The sequence below is a fragment of the Tribolium castaneum genome, chromosome 8, assembly GCF_031307605.1.
Source record: "Tribolium castaneum strain GA2 chromosome 8, icTriCast1.1, whole genome shotgun sequence".
Lineage (NCBI taxonomy): Eukaryota > Metazoa > Arthropoda > Insecta > Coleoptera > Tenebrionidae > Tribolium > Tribolium castaneum.
Window position 1 is genome coordinate 10,830,281 of NC_087401.1, and position 19,279 is coordinate 10,849,559.

Genomic DNA, 19,279 nt, shown 5'->3' on the forward strand with positions numbered 1-19,279 from the left:
GTGTGCATCGAATAATCATCGATAATTATCAAAATCCGTTATTTTAAAATTGCACACTACAGTGCGACGTCAAGGAACAATAGATGATTATGCACCGTTGCACCAATTTTCTAATACCTCTGCGTTTTTACTTGATCTCTCATATAGTGTGGCTTTTCGCACATTGCGTCAAGTAAGCGGTTTTGTCGAAAAAAAATGCATTAGTCAGAGGTTTGCGGCACGTTTTTAACTTTGTTATTTTTCGTGCCCTCAAACAATTTCCATTTTTTCCTTTCCTCTCCCGGTTCGCTCGTAATAATTGACATTTGCTTTTGCCCGGCCGTCTACGATCCTGCGTCCTACCCTCACCGTTCTTCAACTGTTCGTGTCCCGGCCGTCCGCGATGCACGCTCCTTTCACTCTAGGTCGTTCTTCCATCTCGCTCTACTCTATCTGGGAAAAAAAATACGACATGTTTTTGTCTCTCTCATGTACCGTGCACGGTGGACTGCCCTTGTCACGGCCGTCGCATATCGGCAACGTTGTACAAGGCACGTTGGCAACGTCGCAACCGACTGTATGCACCGGCTGCTGCGATGTGTTGTCGGATTTTTTACGTCTATTGTTATTTCGATGGAATTTTCGACGGTTTCGTGCCGTCTCACTCGCACACGTGGCTTATAAATCGTCCAAGGACACGGTTTAGTGATAAGGGTTTTTTAAATTTTGATTTTCGTTCTGATAGTACGTATGGGAAATTGTTGCGGTTTGAGACAAGATAATTAATTTTGTCGTTAGTTCATTGTTTTATTGTGTTTCATTCATTAATTGCGTTCGTAAAATTTAAATATTGGGTAATATGGGAGAGTGAGAGGGAGAATAATGTGAGATTCGGTTGAAAATGCTTTATTGTATTTTTTATCGGTTCGTTGACATTTGAAAAAGGTGTGGATGATGGCAGATGTTGACGGAGAGGGTGCTATCGATTAAAAAATGATTAATTTTACATAAATATACAGGGTGGGGCGAAGAATAAGTCGTTATGTATATTTAGAAAAAATATTTCGTTTCTGTGTGGTCTTCTATGACTTGTATTTATTACTTCCTTGATTACCGTTATTTCGTTTTATTGGAGAAAATAGGGCAATGAAAGTTTCGTTTTCTTTGTGTTGGTAGTGCTCGGTGTAAAATGCAATTATAGAGACTAAGTTGGTGAATTTTGTGTTTTTTTTACACAAGTAATTGAAAAAGACTTGCCAGACATTTAGTTTGCTGAAAAATAAAATAACATGAGATCGAAAGTATATTGATTTTGAGCAAGCTGTGCCTGTGGAACTTTAACCACATTTTAGCCGTTTATTTACGGCCACATTTTTGGAAGTTATGTTGTCTTGTGCTGGTTTTATATAGCATAAGATGTGGCTACAGTTACCCTTCACTTTTAAGGCTTGCTCTAATCGAGTACATTTTCGATCTCATGTTATTATACCACATTATACTATTTATTAAAAATATTAAATCACACTGTAGAGATGTTTTTCTTAAAGTAAATCCGATCTTCTACATTCTGTGATTTAGAGAAAACATCAAGTGCCCATGGCAACATCAGTAACCCAAGATAAATGGCATCTTATTAATGATTTTTTTATTATAATGACTATCAATTCCATGACAACGAAAGGTACACTGATCTCCCATTACATTATTTCAAAAAAATAAATAAATAAATAAAAAAATAACAAAGTATTCGTCGATAACTGGTCTTTAAAACATGCGCGATTTTTCGAGCACGACGGCGTAGCCGGAGTGCTCGAAATAAAGCAAGTATTTATATCCATTTGTACTTTAATATACTATTTTCACCAGAAAAAGGATTGCTATTAATTAAGAAGTGTTTCTTTCTTAAATAAAAAATAGAGTATATTTTTTTCTTCTGCCTACTATTTGTAAAATCTTTCGAATGTAGAAAACTTCTTCTTAGAAGAAAAAATGGTGTTACTCCTTCGAAATAAGCAAAATTGATTGATTATCTATAAACAAAACACTGAATTGTTCTAAATTAGTTAAAATCAAATTTGGTTTCGTAAAGTCTTTAGATTTAAATATTCTTAAGATTCTTAAGAAAACGCTCTAAATTCTTTGAAATAAACAAAATTAAAGCAAAGTAAATTTAATTTTGTATTTTTTTCTTGCGCATTTAGTATGGTTTTCAGTGCCATAGTAAGCAAAAATAAAGAGTTTTTCAACATAAAATCGTCTTAAACGATTAAAAAAGACGGTAATTACTATTAATAATGCATTTTCTTCTTACCTTTCTAAACTTTAACTATTCATGCAAAAATCGTTCACTTTTAGCAGGGTATTTAGTTTTTTTAGTTAAAAAACGCTCGAAATTAGACTAAATAAATAACATTTAATTTTGCAACTGAGTTGATTGGTTTGGTGTAATTTTTCAATTAAATAAATGAAAAAGGTCTTAAAGTAGAGCGAAAACAGCGAATTTTGAAATAATTTTTGTATTTTTTTTATCGAGTTATTGAGTTCTCGGTAAAAACCGCCCTCAATTTATCTAAATTGAGCGAAAGTAGGGCATTTCCAAATTAATTTGTTTTTTCTTCGTTTTTGCTTTTGGGTCTAAGTAAGCATTTCCACAAAATTTTACCAGTACATCTTACACTAAATCGAATAAGATATGGTTTACTATTATAGGAGAAGAATATTAAGAATGTATGACGAAGTATAAACATTATTATGTAGAAGTATCTTATTAATCTGAGGAATTTGAAGATCGACGGTTTCTTTTTGTCACATTCTTTACAAATTTTGTGGATAATAGTTATTAATAATACGAGTCCGAAAACACAAGTTTAAAGTTCGAGGGCTGTCGTTATGCAACGAGCATATGCGAGTCGCATACCTGGACACCCGTATGTTAGTAATTTTTTTTGTTGGGACATTTTAATTTAAAACTCGTTGCTATGGGAAGCGTGTTTTAAAATTGTAAAAACACGTTGCTATGGGAAACGTGTTTTAAAATAGTTTTTACAATCTAGGATTCAAATATTAAAAAAAGAAGAAGGTTTAAAATGTTACCAGACAGCTTTGGCACATAAACTATAATTTTTACTTCTAATGACAATAATCCAATATTATAAAAAAATGTATTGAAATTAAAATAAAAAAATTAAACCTTTGTAGACCAGAACTTGCAACGTATTTCCTTCTTTTTGTAAAATCTTTTGAATTTAGTGCGTTTCTTATAGAAAAATGCTTTTAAATTCGTTCAAATAATCGACAATAACACATTTCGGGCAAAATTTTCCAGTTGCCTTTTTTAATTATGACACAAAAAATGGAAAATCTCAAAAACGCTCTAAATCTAATCTAAAACAATGTAACAATAAAAATGAAACTTCATTTTACTATTATTTTTCATTAATTGCGTATAACCTGTCGAAGTTCATCGATTTTTTAATGAAAAAGTTCCTAAATTGATCAAAACTAGCTAAAATTAAACATTTCAAACATAAATCTTGCAATATGATTTTTATTTTGTCTTTTCGTGAGGGATTTAGTAAATTTTTTGCAACAATGCTTGAAATTAGCCTAAATAAGCGAAAATAAAGCATTCCAGGTTTAATTTTGCAATTGTTGTTATGCTATGCTCAAATCTATCAATTAAATCCTCCAAAACATGAGCAAAAATATTGTAAAATTATTTATTAATAACCTTTTTTAGTAAAAATTATGAAGTGTTTAGGAGTTTTTTTATTTTAGAGAAAAATTTATTTGATTTGGGGAAAGGATTGGGTGTTTTTTCTACAAAAAAAGACTGATTTTTATTTTTGTAGATCCGTTTATTAGAAAAATATAAATTGAACCGTTGCTTTTATTTCACACTGTAGACACGTATTGTAAAGATTTATTTTGGCCAAAATATGAACTCTGGAATAACCAGCTCAGTGTGCTGTGTTTACGGGCTCGGACTGCAAAATCGTAACAATATTTCAATGTTTTATCATGTTTTGGAACATAATTTCCATTTCTGGTGTCACAGCCAAGTTTGTTGCCACATTCATCGTTGTATCCTTATTTAGGCATACGTCCCAGCTGTTTGTGGCAACACTGTTGATTTTTTTCTACTCATTATTTATAATTGAGGAATTTTAATGGTCGTTGGAGGTCATGTTATTATTATTGTTATTATAATTTTTTTATTTAATGTACTTAACGACAATTTAATAGCGTCTTTTTTCTCTCTTTAATTTTGACAGCATCAGTTATACACAACCGCGTGTCTACAGTGTTGTACTTACGTAAAATAATTGATTAATTTGATGCCTGAAGCAAAAACCCAACCGAATTGCTTCGAGCACCGAACAGCAATGTCAGCAAACGTCTCGAAAATTCCAAGTAGACTGGGAAAACAATCTCTTGTCTCGTTCTAAAGCGGTGGGGTTTAAGCTCCGCCTACCATTCACAAAACGCCGCCCCCACTCCACCGTGCTAAATTTTCCTATTGTTTCAACGCGCTCCCACCACGCCCGAGGGCAGTAATGGCCGCGCGTTTCCACCAATGCGGCACGGGTCACGTGGCGTGGCCACGCCTACTTCACGGCCATCTCGGGGGTCATTGCTTTGTCCGATTAGGAAAATTTTTGTTGTTTTTTTTTCTCGTCATGAACTGTTGGTACGACTGGACGTACCTGGAATTCGATTGATCGCCGGTTTCCGGCGAGATGGCGCTGATTACAAATGTGTACAGGATTACGAAAGGCGAGACGGTTATCTAAATTTCAAGGTCGATGGAATCTGGGTCGATTTCGGAACATATGGGCTTGGGGCCCAGATTTGGAATCAAGGTTCACTTGATTTTTTAGATCAATAAGGAGGAAGAGAACGAGGGTCAAAGGTCGAGGGGCTTAATTTTAGATTGTGATATTTACTGCGAAAATACGAATTTGGTTTGTTTGTGACAAAGTCGTGGTAATTTATGCGAGTTTTTAAAGTTTTTGGCGAGTTAATGGTTTTATTGCCGAATCGATTCACTTTTAGGGTGTTCGCAGTTTTAAGTTTTCTAAAGTGCTAAAAATACGTAATAAAGTTCGTTATTTAGTTGGCAGGCTTGGTTGTTGTGTTTTGTTTTTACTCAACTGATTAAAAAATATGAAGGATACAGGGTGTTTAGTCTAAAACGCCCAGAAATATTGATATTTCCCCGAAACCAGTTTAACGGAATTACCTTGTATATAAAGAAATATGATAAGTTCAGATCGTCTTTTTTTTTCTTTTTAAAAGACTCTAGATCTTACCACATAAGCAAGAATTACAGGAAATAAGCTAAGATAATGCAATTTAGGCTCAAAATTGCTATTTTTTAGAACTTAATCTGTAAAAATTAAATAAGTTAATTTTTAATTTTAAGTTAATTTTTTTGCAAAAAATAAAAATAACAGTCTTGATCTTAATTGTTTTTTTGGTTTGGCAAAATATTTGATTATACAAGATTCTTTGAGTTATATACTCTAAATCTATTGAACTAAATGGAAATAAGGCATTTCAAACTTTATTTTTTATTTTTTTCTTCTATCGCTTTTAGTAGGGATTTTTTTTTGAAAAACGCCGTAAAAATCGAGTTTTTTAGTAGAATATTTTCTTAACCGATAATTAAAAATTAAGTTCACTTGCATTTAGTTTTTAACTTTTTTATATTCAGTGACTTTTCTTAGCAAAAAATGCTCGGAATTCAATTAAATAGGTGAAAATGAAGAATTTTGTTCTTTATTTAGCAGTTGGGTTTTCTTGCTTTGATTAAATCGTCCAATTTAATAATTGGAAAAGGTTCTAAATCTATCAAACTGGAGCAAAAATAGTATACAGTAAAATCTCTCTACAACGGACACCGATGGGGAATCGTTTAATTGTCCGTTGTTGAGAGGTGTCCACTACTGGGAGGTGGGAAATTTTAATATAAGTTTTGTTACGTTCGTACAAAAATGTCCGTTGTGAAGAAGTGTCCGTTATTCGGAGGTTTTCATTAAGGGGGGTTTCACTATATTAATTGATTTTTATATTTTTGCTACCATCAAAATACGCAAAAATTAATTATTGCGGCTTTGCTTTTGCATTTTTTTTTCGGTGAAAAAATAAGAGCGAAGCAAATTTTTAGCTTTTTTGTTTGGTTTAAAAAATTTTCTTTTAAAAAACTGACGAAAATTGAACTATTTGAAAGTCGATTTTCTAGTTTATTCTTTGAAATAGGCGAACAATAATACATTTTAAGCAAAATGTTACAGTTCCGAGTTGATCTTTGCCAAAATCTTTCCATTGAAATAAGTGTAAATAACGCAAGAAGACCTTAAAAGAATCACCATGTTTATAATCGATTCGTGTTTGAAAGTTTTTTGCACAAATCCGCTATAAAAAGCTCTTGTCGATGGAAAAACTTTTCAATACATTTCAAAGATTATTTTTAAAAGCGAGGAAAACAAAATTCGTGTTTATTATTCCGAGACTTTTTTTTCTGTATTTATTTACTCGACTTGCAATAACATGGAAAAACTCCATTAGGAATGAAATTTCAATTAAAAATTTATTTATTTACGGTAAAAAAATTGAATAATAATTATAATAAATCCCAAAAATGTCGCTTTTGTGTTCTTTATCAGCTCAACAATCATTGTCATTTGTTACATATTACGTGTTTGCCCCATTAACCGATAATCATTTTTATAAAAATAAACTGGAAATGTCAAAAGTTGTTTATTAATGTTTATTCATGACATGGAAATAAATAAAAATTAAAAATCAATAACTTCAATTGTTTAGACGTGCACATAGGGTACGTCCGGGCGAGTTCGGGCGCGGGGAAAATTCGTTTTCTACCAAATAACTCGCGATTTTTAACGCCTTGTTCACTAAAGAACTTGCGATAGGTGTGATAGATAGTTTAAATGTAGGCCCTAAAAGAATCACCCTGTAAACCCTAATTAATTTAAAAACAGCATAATAAATTATTATTAAATCGAATTTTTGCGTACAATAAAAATTATTTATTTTTATATTTAAAATGACAAGCTTACATTGTCATTCTATTTTCTAATTTTAAACATGAAATGTCGGAAGAAGAAAAATCTTAATTCATTGTATGATTGCGTTTTAATAAAATTTTATTTTACAAAAAAAAAGTCAATCCAAACACCAAAATCAAATTCCATCTGCGATAAAAAAAATACACAACAGTATCAACGTCACCTCCATTGCACTTCATTAAATCATAAAAAAGTGGCATCAAATGGTAGTGACACATCGTTTTCAATTTTCTGAACATTTTTTATGTAATTAAAATCTGCTACGCTCTTATATTTGTTTAATTGAAAATAACTTTACACAGCTTATTTTTATAATTTCACATTTTTTACTTTAATAACTGTTCACAAAATTTCTAGATTATTCTCACCTTTTATGTGAAATAAATTTTCCATGGCCAACTACTTTCAAATACTTAAATTTTTTTTATCCAAAATATATAAAAATATCAAACTATATTTGTATTGTTTTGAGTTCAGAAAAAATAAGCTTTTCGAAAATGTCATAGCTAACTATGATTCCCATTAAAAAAATACAACTTTATGTTATTACAGCTAAACGAATGATTAAAAAAAATCGCTGATAACATTATTAAATTTTCTGTAAAAAAGTACCTGTATAATGTCTTTGTTTCAAATGTGTATATTTAAAATAAGGAAGATACGATTTTTATAAGATTTCACTAAAATGTCAACTTTTGTTGAAAAAAATCGTGTTTTTTTTCAGACCGAACCACAGTCAAGCCACGACGGACATTTACAAGCCTTCGCGTTCGCCATTGTCGACAACAGCCCGCTACCCGTACCCCGCATCCCCCCAACTCCCCCAATCGCAGCCCCCGACCATCAGTCAGGTGCAAGTGTCTCAGCGGTACCCCCCGGGGACGGCGATCTACACGGGCGGTTATCGCGACTACCGCCCCCAACGCATCTCCCTCCTCCATCCCGAATATGCGAGCGGACGGTCCCGGGAGAGCCTCCCTGGAGGCGCCGGCGTCGTCCATCTCGACAGCGTCTCCCAGGGACAACAGCCCATCAAGAAAATACGCCTGCAGGAGCACAAGGATAACATACAACCTTTGAGGATCGATACGAGGGTAAGAGAAAAAATACTGTATACAAGTCGGCAGTGCGTAAAAATTGCTTTAAAGGAGCAGCCGGGCACCTACAACCCCCAAGTGGAGGCCATCTCCCCCACCCTCCCCGACCACCTCCAGCAGGAGGAGCAGACGTTTCGCACGACCAAAGACGAACTGATCCAGCAGATCGGGAAGGTCGATCGTGAGATTGCGAAAGCCGAAAGTCAGATAACTATCTTGAAGAAGAAGGAAAAAGAGTTGGAAGAAATTGCAAATAAGCCGTCCGTTAAATCCGAAGTTGAAGAAGATGCACAACCGAAGCATCAAAGTCTTCCGCAGAAGATCTATGCGGAGAATCGGAAGAAGGCACAAAGTGCGCATGCCAAGTTGGATTCGTTGGGACCGAAAGTCGAATGGCCGCTCTACAATCAACCGAGTGATACAGCTGTGTATCACGAAAACAAGCGGAAACATATGGCTTTCAAAAAGCGACTTTTGGAGTATTTCAAGCGAAGACATGCCGAAAAAGACGCAAGAAATGCCTATTTGACCGAAACGTACAGTAAGCTGATGCAAGAATGGCTGAGGAAAGTCGACAAGATTGAAGGCAGTACGAAACGAAAGGCCAAGGAGGCGAAAAATCGCGAGTTTTTCGAGAAGGTTTTTCCCGAATTGCGAAAGCAACGGGAGGATAAGGAAAGGTACGAAAACTAACGACTAAATAATACAGTCGCTAAAAAATATGGATACAGTTAAACATTTTCAGAACGGTTTAACATCATTTGAGAGCTTTTTCAAATTTTTATCGTCATTTATATTGAAAATTCATGGCTAATTTGATTTTTTTAAATGGCACGAAGGGTCAAATTTTTTTTCTGAATTCAGTGATGTAACATAATACCCACCTTTACTTTTAATAAAATGTAAAAAAATAAAAATTCAAAAATTTTCTGGAATAGTAAAACTAAGTTAGCTTTGAAAATACTGTTATTAACTTGTATATTAGCCAAAAATTGAACTTGGGTGCAATAATTAGTTTAATAATGGTACATTTAAGTTAAACTGAGCGAAAAAAACTCTCATGTTGGTTTATCAAGGAGACAGAAAGCTAAGAAGTTAGTGGAAATCAGTTTGAATATCTTTTGTGGCATAAAAATCAAGTATTCTGTGTTTAAATTTTTTTAATTAAAACGTGTTCTTTTTCAGTTAAAAGTGCTATTTTAACAATTATTTTTAACTTTTACTTATTTTTTGGTTAATGAGCTAACGATATTTAAAGACATTTTTTCAAAATTTTCGATTTTTTTTTAAGTTTCGATTAAATTAAGGTATGCATGTGTTATACCATAGAACTCAGGAAAAAATGATCTTCTCAAAAATATTAAATTTAACCCTTGTTGCTATTAAAAAAAATCAAGTTAGCCTTGTATCTGAAGAACAAATGGAAATAGAAATTTAATAAACATCGGAAACGATACAATTTATATATTCGTAAGCATATACCAATTTTCAATAAGTTTTGATGAATAGTTTTTATAATATTTAACTGTATCCATTTAGTGACCCTGTATACTCAGTGTCATAAAAATTGCAACACCAAGATGGAATAGGAATTTTTTGATAAAACTTCTCACAAATGTTAGACTATTAGCAGGTATTAAATGACTAAAATTTGAACGTTTTTAATCAAGCAAGTGTTGTTCTTCCAGTTTTTTGCGTTTCTGACAATTTTTTAAGTGTTATGAAAACGAAAATATGCCTAGAATGCGACAAAAATGAAACTACCAACAATTAAACAAACTTTAAAGAAGCACAATTTTTGGGAAATGAATAGGTGTTTTTTTATTTAGAGAAATTGCTATTTGTTTGCATAGTAATCCAAGTACCATTATGCGTTGTTATCAGGCATTGATTAAAGTAGGTTTAGGACAAAGCAGAAGAGAAAACATACTTAAAAAAAGCAAATGAAGTTTGAAATATAAAATACAAAAAAGGTTAACCCAACATTAATATCAAATTATAGGGCAATAAGTCTGCGGTCATCGTTTTCTAAAATTTTTGAAACTGTTATATCTTCCAGAATTACTAAGTTTTCAGCTACTGAATTTATCCCAACACGGGTACATTAAAGGGAAATCTGTTGACTCAGCTATATTTAGCTTCACTAATGCTCTGTTAGATAAATTAGAAGAAGAAAAGGTGGTTCTTGGAATTTTCTTAGATTTTTCCAAAGCCTTCGATTGCCTAGATCATAACATACTAATAAGTAAATAAAAAAAATACGGCATAAGAGGAATTATGTTAAAGTTGATCACATCTTATCTTAATAATAGGTATCAGCAGGTCACAATAACAAAAAACAGTACTGTATATACATCAAATAAACTTCTAATTGAACAAGGTGTACCTCAAGGTAGTATACTAGGGCCTTTATTTTTCGTAATTTATATAAACGACCTATTAAACATTTTAACAGCTTCAGACAACAGTAGTGCAGTTAACTTTGCTGATGATACAAACATATTAATTTGGGGTGAAAATATGACAGATACAATGAAAGAAGCAAAGATATGCATGAATAAGGTAATAAACTGGACTAAAGAAAATAAATTAGTGTTAAATTTTGAAAAAACCTACGGCATTCATTTTGCAATATGTAATCACTAGAATACAGAGAAACCGAATAAAATTGTAATATCATCTAAAGGAATTGAATTAATAGAGAAAAGTAATTTTCTGGGAATATGCATTGACCATAAGTTAAGCTGGACTAATCATATAGATAATTTATTAAAAAAATTAAACTCGGTACATTTTACAATACGTGTTTTAAAAAAATACATTAACATTGAACAACTACGAATAATATACTTCGCAAATTTTCAATCATTACTAAGCTATGGTATAATATTTTGGGGGCAAAGTGGAAAGATATCAAAAGTATTTGTTGCTCAAAAACAAGTCATGAGAACTATGTTTAACTTAAAATATAATGAAACTTGCAGGAACATCTTTAAAAGCAATAACTTCTTGACAGTAACTGGTTTATACATATATAGATTACTTTTATTTTTCTTTAAACAGAATCTACTATTTAATGTCATTAACGACCATAAGTACAACACTTGCAGAGTAGACTTAGAGTATCCAAGACACAAACTTACGCTGACGGAAAAAAATTGTTATTATGCAGGAATAAAACTATACAATAGTTTACCTGTGTATTTATGCACACCTTGTAATTTAAACTTATTTTAAAAGAAAATATTTGACTACATTTTGGATCTCGAACCATATACTTTAAATGAATTCTATAATAGACAGGTTTTTTGACTTGTCTTAAAATTATTTTTATGTTATTGTTATTTCTGTGTATAATACTGACGTTTTTCGTATCAATTTTGTTACTACATCTGTATAAATTGATAAAAATAAAAAAATGGTTATCTTCGGATTATGGCAATAATTCAAGTACAAGAAAACTTTCTGCCCATTGGTTGAGTTCGATGGTTGTCGTAATTCACAAATGACACTTGCTGGTAAAAGAACTTAAATGTTAAAAACTCCCTTACCACTTGATTAAAATCGTTCAAATTTTAATCATTTATTTGCCAAGTTTCGTCAAAAAATTCTAATTTCTTCTTAGTGTTGCAATTTTAATAACATTGAGTATAGTTGTATTAATGCGCTTTTTTCTAGATTTAATCGTGTCGGCGCTCGCGTGAAGAGCGAAGCCGACATGGAGGAGATAATGGACAACCTCCAAGAGCAAGCAATGGAGGACAAGAAGATGCGTAGTTACGCCGTGATCCCGCCCATTCTTCTCGATTCGAAAGAACGCAAAATCACGTATCAGAACGATAACGGCTTTATCGAGGACATGGAAATGGTGTATAAGAGTCGGCAATTTCTCAATATATGGACACCCAGTGAAAAAGAAGTTTTCAAAGAGAAATACCTCCAACATCCGAAAAATTTCGGTGTGATCGCTTCGTTCATTGAACGAAAATCGGTCGCGGACTGTGTTCAATATTATTATCTTAGCAAAAAGACCGAAAACTATAAACAACTTTTAAGGAAGTCGAGACAGAGGACGCGCTCGTCGAGGAACAACACGCAGAAGGTCAACAGTAGTGCGAATACCTCGGTTGTGGATATTTTAACGACAGGTAACGTATTTTTTTATCCACAATCCGAGATCCAAACCGATTGGATAAAAATATTATTTAAAATCGGCTGCCAAAAAGTTAACAATTCGCATTCTTGTAGCTTTTTTATTACAAAAAATAAATAAAATAAATAACAGACCATATACATTCTTAAATTAATTGACGAAATCTATTTGACAAAATTATCAAGTTACCTTTACGATGACATATGTCAAAATAGTGACTGTCAATTTTTTTTTCATATGACACCCCGTATATTTTTTTGACCATTTTGTGGGAAACTTAAATTAGCGTTACAGTGCAATATTTCAAGAAAAACTTCGTTACCTAAGAAAACAGTCTCATTTCTTACTAATCTATTGCAGTGTAGGAAATTATAAAGATAGTCTTAATTCCCTTGGGATTTTAAGAAGGGAATTATGAATCCCTAATTCCCTTCAGTTTTCTTCAATTCCTTCTTGTGTATTGTTTTAGACTTTGTCGGAACTAAAAGTAAACAAACGTGTTTTCTTCGTCTTTTTGCAATTTGTCCTAGATTTTACTATTTTAACCCATTTTTATAATTTTTTATGAAAACAATTTTTTTTATTAAAAACTGTGATTACTAAAAATTGTCAAAAATTTTATTTTTTGTAGAATTAATTTATTTTAATAGGAAATGTAATTATTTATCGATTACGGAAATTATTGAATGTTAATAATCGAGAGCAATATACTCTGGACAGTAAGGCCGTTGCTCAAAGTCATTAAAATCCTTATAATACTCTTGGTATATAAATATTATTTTACTTTAAAGTGTCAAAAAAACAGCGGGTTAAAAAATGCCTAATTATCCGAATCAGGGAGGTTAGATGTGGTTTTAATTTATTAGGAACCGGTTTATAGAAGCGTCATTAATTTAATCCTCGATTAAATGCGTACTTAACTGATCATGTGACCAAATTGAAGCAATTTGGTTGGTTCTTTCGCGTTGTTAACTTTTAACAGCGCAATTAACTTTAATTGAGCTTAGAGTATAATATTTATTGCATGGTATAGTTAAACAAAAGTTTATAACAATTGTTTTCGTTGCCATCTAGCTCTTCTTTATCCAAAAAAAATCTATATTTTTTTTGGAATTCTTTACTATTATTTTGTCGTATTATGAAATATGTTTAAAATAGAAGTAAATGAATTATCTTTCCAATGGTGCAAAAGATATATTTATACAGAAGACAATTTAAAAAAAAATTCGACAAATGCTATCTTAAAGCGAAATTAATGATTCTATCCAATAAATTTTGTCATTTGATTTAAAACTATAGAGTGAGTTTAAAGTAATGCATAAAATATATATTTTTATGTATATATATTTTTTTAAAACAAAACAAACAGTCGTTTCTTACAAAAGAAAGCAAAATCAAAAAGATAAGTTTTTATTTTTTTTTACATTATTTTCTTCTTTTTTGATATTTTTTCAAGTTTATTTTTTAATTTTTTATTGTCTACTTGCCAGAACAATAAAAAAGTAGACTATTAAAAATAGTAAACAAAAATGTTGGTTGCCATTTAAAAAAATTAAAAACTATTTTCTTTCCAATGGTGCAAAAGATATATTTATAGAGAGTACAGTTAAAAAAAAGATTCGGCAAATGCTATCTTAAAACGAAATTAATGATTCTATCCAATAGATTTTGTCATTTCATTTAAAAATAAAGAGTCAGTTTAAAGTAGTGCTTAAAATTCTTATTTTTATTATCATATGTTTTTTTAAAACAAAACAAGCAGTTGTTTCTTACAAAAGAAAGCAAAATCAAAAAAATAAGTTTTTATTTTTTTTACTTTATTTTCTTCTTTTTTGATATTTTTTTAAGTTTATTTTTTAATTTTTTGTTATAGTCTACTTGCCAGAACAATAAAAAGTAGACTATCAAAGATAGTAAACAAAAATGTTGGTTGCCATTTAAAAAAATTAAAAACCATTATCTTTCCAATGGTGCAAAAGATATATTTATACAGAGTACAATTAAAAAAAAAAGATTCGGCAAATGCTGACAAAAATGTCGGTTTCCATTAAAAAAAAATAATAAAAATGAGGTAATGACCCAAATAAATAATGACCCAAAATCCAATGACGCCACAAATGTTACAGTGGTATCAAAACGTAGCATTTTCAAGAATAAAATCGATAAATTGTATGAAAACGTATGAATTTTATGCGTTACTTTAAACTCACTGTATAATCTAGTTTGAATTACTTTTTTACAATGAAAATGTGTACAAAGATACGAACACCAAACTGAAACACCCGGTATTGTAGATGACCGACTTATGATACTCTGTTTTTTTTCCATGCGATTTGGACGTTAAGTTTTTTTCATACAAAACGTAAAAAATTAAAACTATTGAATCTTCCTATCTGTTAAAAATTCACTTACAAATGAGATAATAATAAAAATTCACTTACAAATGAGATAATAATAATAACTATTATGTGAAGTAATAATTTAATTTAGAAGCAACATCTGAATGTAATAGTAGTTTTTTTTAAATTTTTTTAACATTCCGAGGAAATATTTGAAGAACGAGGGGCGATAACACCGAGTTCTTTAAAATTCGCAAGCAATGTAAAACCTGATAACGTTACATAATTATTTCGTAACATGTTTTATTGTATTTTAAAACTCCAAAGAATGACCAACTTGTTGCGAAGAATTTATTGGGAAGGTAACGTTATTGGGTAAAATAAATAATAGCTATATATTTGTATAACAAGGGAGGAAAGTTTATAATCCTAGATTATAAACACTATTTTAAAACACGTTTCCCATAGCAACGTGTTTTAAGTTAAATGTTCCAACGACAAAAATTTTGAATAACACTCGCTTACGCTCGTTGCATAACGACAGCCCTCGAACTTTAAGCTTGTTTTCGCTCTCATATTATCGATAACTATTTTTCCGAAGATAATTTAATTATCTAAGGGAGAGAGAAGGCTTTCTTCTAGTGTTTTATACATATGATTTTTTCTAAGACTTAATCAGAAAATATCGTTTTACATCGTCACCAAGATCCTCATCTTTCAAATATTCCATGAACATACGATATTTTTCTGGAGGGAGGAAAATGTGAGGGAAAACATAACGTACTTTCATGGAATATTTGGAAGCTAGGGGTGGAAAAATTTGGGAAAAACCGAAACTAGTTTGAATGTACTTTTGAAGGGGTGACGACCCGCCTCCAGCGCGAGCAGCAACAACAGCGCACGGTGGTGCAACAGAACCGCGAGCCGGTTTCGGAGGCGCCCCCCACGTCCACCGCCCCCACGTCCGTCCCGTCATCTACAACAGCCGCCACCACCACCTCCACCACAACGACGGCCAGTTCGACGCCGCCGTCGACAAGTCCTTCAGCTACGTCTACAACAACAGTTACTGTTACGACATCGGCGACGGCCACCCCCACCGCCGCCGCCTCCTCGACAACGTCGACGACGACTACGACAACGGTGGTCTCCACCGCGACGCCGGTCATGTCGACGGCGGCGTCAGTGGTGACGGCTGCAGCGCCGCCAACGTCGCCCAAACCGGCCGATAACGCCACCGCCGATAACAACGCCGCCGCCGCCAAAACCACCTACAATGAATTCAATTCGACGACGACGACGACAACGTTTGACGATTATCGAAGTCAAAAGTTTTTTGGGGACGACGCCAAGGGGGACGGTAGCGCGACGGCCGCCGACGCGGCCCACGATGGCGTCGTCGTCACGGTAAAGAAAGAGAATGAGCCGTCGGTACAGGAAGTCGCCAGGTAAATAAAATAAAACACCCTGTAGATTTATACGAGTGCTGCCACCTAATGCGCAGTAGAACTAGCACACTGTATTGATTTCTTCAAGCAAATACGTTGCAAGCCGGTAAAAGTACTAAGCAGATTTCTGTAATTCATCTAGTATAAAAAAAAACAGGGTTTTGAAATGTAATTTTAATCAAAATGCCAATAGTATTATACAATTATACATATTAGGAGTATAAGCGAAGCTTTATCTGCTGATTGACTCCGAATGCATTGAGTAATATTTTTTTTACTGTTTTTGATAGGACCTACATTATTCCCTTGTCTTTCTGATAAATATATAAAAATATGAAAAAATAAAAAGGTTATTAAAAATAGTATATTATATTATTAACGATATAAACGAAGCATTATTGCTGGGACTGACAGAATCACTGCCGAATGCAGTCAGTTTATTATTTAACTCTTCAGTTTGATTAATTATGAATATGATAATCAGATCAAAGCTTACTCTAATTTTAAAATCAATTGATGGCCTCGTATAAAAACAACATAATTAAATAGATTGTTACAATTTCTGTGAGATAATTCTTGGTCCAGATATTTCTGTATTACCATAATAAGGTAACTGTCCAAAAAAACAAAAAAAATACGGAAATTCTGACGGATGTCTGTTGCTAAGTTACGCCTTTGGATTTTATTGCTCAAGGATTTTAAGTACTTTACCTGCAAAGATCATACTACAGGTTGACTCAAAAGTGTAGAACCAACTCAAGAGACGTTCAGTAAAGTTTAAAAGTGAGGTCAAATCGTCTTCCAAGCAACTTGATTTCTAATTTTTTATATATTGTTTTATTTGTTTTTCTTAGCAACCGTCTTAATTGTTCTTCTTTTGTTCCAATAATGTCAAATTTTTGGAACATCACAATACACTAATTGCTGATTTTTTTTTAACAGTTACCTATTTAATGTTGTAAAATTAGTCATATCTCTGTGTATTCAGATAAGGTGAACGAATAAATTGTGAATGTATGAATGAATGAATGAATTAAATTAAAAAAAAATTGGTCCGAGGTGCCTAAAATTTAACTGTGAAGTGCTATAACTTGTAACATATGTTCATTAAAAAAAACTCTAGAGTGCTTTTAAATTAAAAAACAATTATTTTTTATGTATGTGATTAATTCGTTTTTTCATAACCGTTTTTTTTTTGACAATTGAAAGATAACAGATTTTCATATAAAATATTTATTTATTATTTATAAAAACTGTTGGAAATGTCTTCCTTGTTCAACACACAAACACATCATCTTGAACACTTTCTATAATATTAGGTTATGAATTCTGGTCAGTTGGTTCAATAGGCAACCAACAATACAATGCTAAAAATTGTTCCACGACTTACGTAAAAATATCAAGGCATGCTGTGAGTTTTTTTAATAATGAGCACCTGATATAATAAAGCAACAAATTTTTACTTTTAACTTTGTTTGATGTTCTTTTCCACTATCCAAGAGATAGTCCGGGATTTTTGAATCATCCTGTATAAATGAAACATCTAGTAGCCTTATTTCGTCAATAAAATGTCACTCTTATGACTTTTGGAAGAAAAAAAAATACACCATGTGTTTATTTTAAAAATCAGTCATTTGTTCATCCTGTATACAGGGTGGCTATTGTGTTTAAAACCGGTTCCGGTCTACTGTAACGGTTTTAGCTAAAATTCTGAAATTTTAAGGAGAAATAGGACTCAATTAAAACTACTTATTTCTTTATTTTTTTTAAATTCTTTTACATAAGTTTTTGAAATACAACGCCAATTTTATTTTTTTAAAGAAAATTTGTGTAAATATGGCATAATAAAAATATATATGAAACTATATATTTGACTGATATCTTAATCAAACTTCCAAAAAGTGTAGTATACTGAGTGTTTTATCTAAAACTTAACTATTTTTCTATCCTGTGTATTCCTTAAAAACCTACTACTTGACTACTACTTACATTTGGATAAGTAAAAGACTAAAAGACACTTTTACTTTTTGAGACAATAAAAGCGTCACGAAGTAACAATCATGTGTACAAAGTGTTGCGAAGAACCCGATTACATAAAAAAGCTTAACTTGACTGTTATTACGTACATTTGTAAAGAAAGTATCGAATGCGTTTTACAAATTTTGTTACATTTTTTATGAGTTAAAAGCGTAGTTGCCTGAATTTTGAAAAATTTACTACTGCAATATTTTTTGAATCTCGATTGTGATCTTGAAAATTTGCACTTACGGCTTTTTTCTAATTACAGTTTATTATTCTTTATAATCAACTGTAATTGTCAAAGTTCTGATAAAAACAAACCTGTAGCACTCTAAAAGTCATGTCTAATTACTTTCGAAAACTGTATTCTGTATTTAACATTTTGCACACCAGATTTCACAGTCGGAACAGATTATGCAGTCATTGAAATTAACAATTGATTATAAAAAAGAAAAGAAGAAGAAAAGAATGAGAGTTATTTAAATTATTTTTGAAGTCACAAACATAATTAAATCTTACACCCATGCCAACTATGCGAAAAACGTATATTTTCATTACAAAAAAATAGTTTAAGCGCATAATTTCAAGAAAAAGAAAAAATCCAAAAATTTGTTTTATGCACATTCGGAAAACTCATTTGTTTGTTTTGCGTCGACCGTCAATTGTTTGTTAATTTGAATTTTTGGTCACGTGTTCATCATCGAGCGTCAATTGTTTGCCCGCGTCCAACCAATCAAATTCATCGTTTCGTTTTTCCGGTATCGCGATTCGCGAAGTCAATTAAAACTCGTCAATTTACAAAATTGATATGTAAGTTTGTTCGATAATTGTGCAGTCAGCAGTAATACCAACTCCCCAGAGGCAAAGAATCACTCCCCTAGATTGTAATGCAAATCGTGTTTGTCTCTCTCCGCTCGAGAATCAAACACCGGGATTTTAATCAGAAATATTGCCTCACTCTCACACACAATCCAAAAAAAAAACCAAAAAAATTTTTTCGAATTTGCAGTGGCGACCAAACGACCTCTGCGACTCCAACGGCGATCGCCGAAACCAAAAAGAAGAAAGAGAGAAGAAAAGACAAAGAGAACGCCAATGTGGAGACTAGTGACGAGGAAAACGCCGATATACCGGGTGAGTTGAAAAAAAAACG

General features: G+C 32.2%; 1 protein-coding gene across 1 annotated transcript in view; it reads left to right on the forward strand.

Moving 5' to 3' along the window:
- The window catches only part of Smr (Smrter), a 43,737-nt gene that overhangs the window by 12,838 nt on the left and 11,620 nt on the right, over window positions 1–19,279 (forward strand). Inside the window, exons 2-6 of the mRNA XM_008197939.3 lie at window positions 7,795–8,164; window positions 8,219–8,847; window positions 11,846–12,315; window positions 15,519–16,107; window positions 19,136–19,260. Of these exons, the coding sequence (XP_008196161.1) occupies window positions 7,795–8,164; window positions 8,219–8,847; window positions 11,846–12,315; window positions 15,519–16,107; window positions 19,136–19,260 (2,183 nt within the window). The remainder of the gene's footprint in view (window positions 1–7,794; window positions 8,165–8,218; window positions 8,848–11,845; window positions 12,316–15,518; window positions 16,108–19,135; window positions 19,261–19,279) is intronic.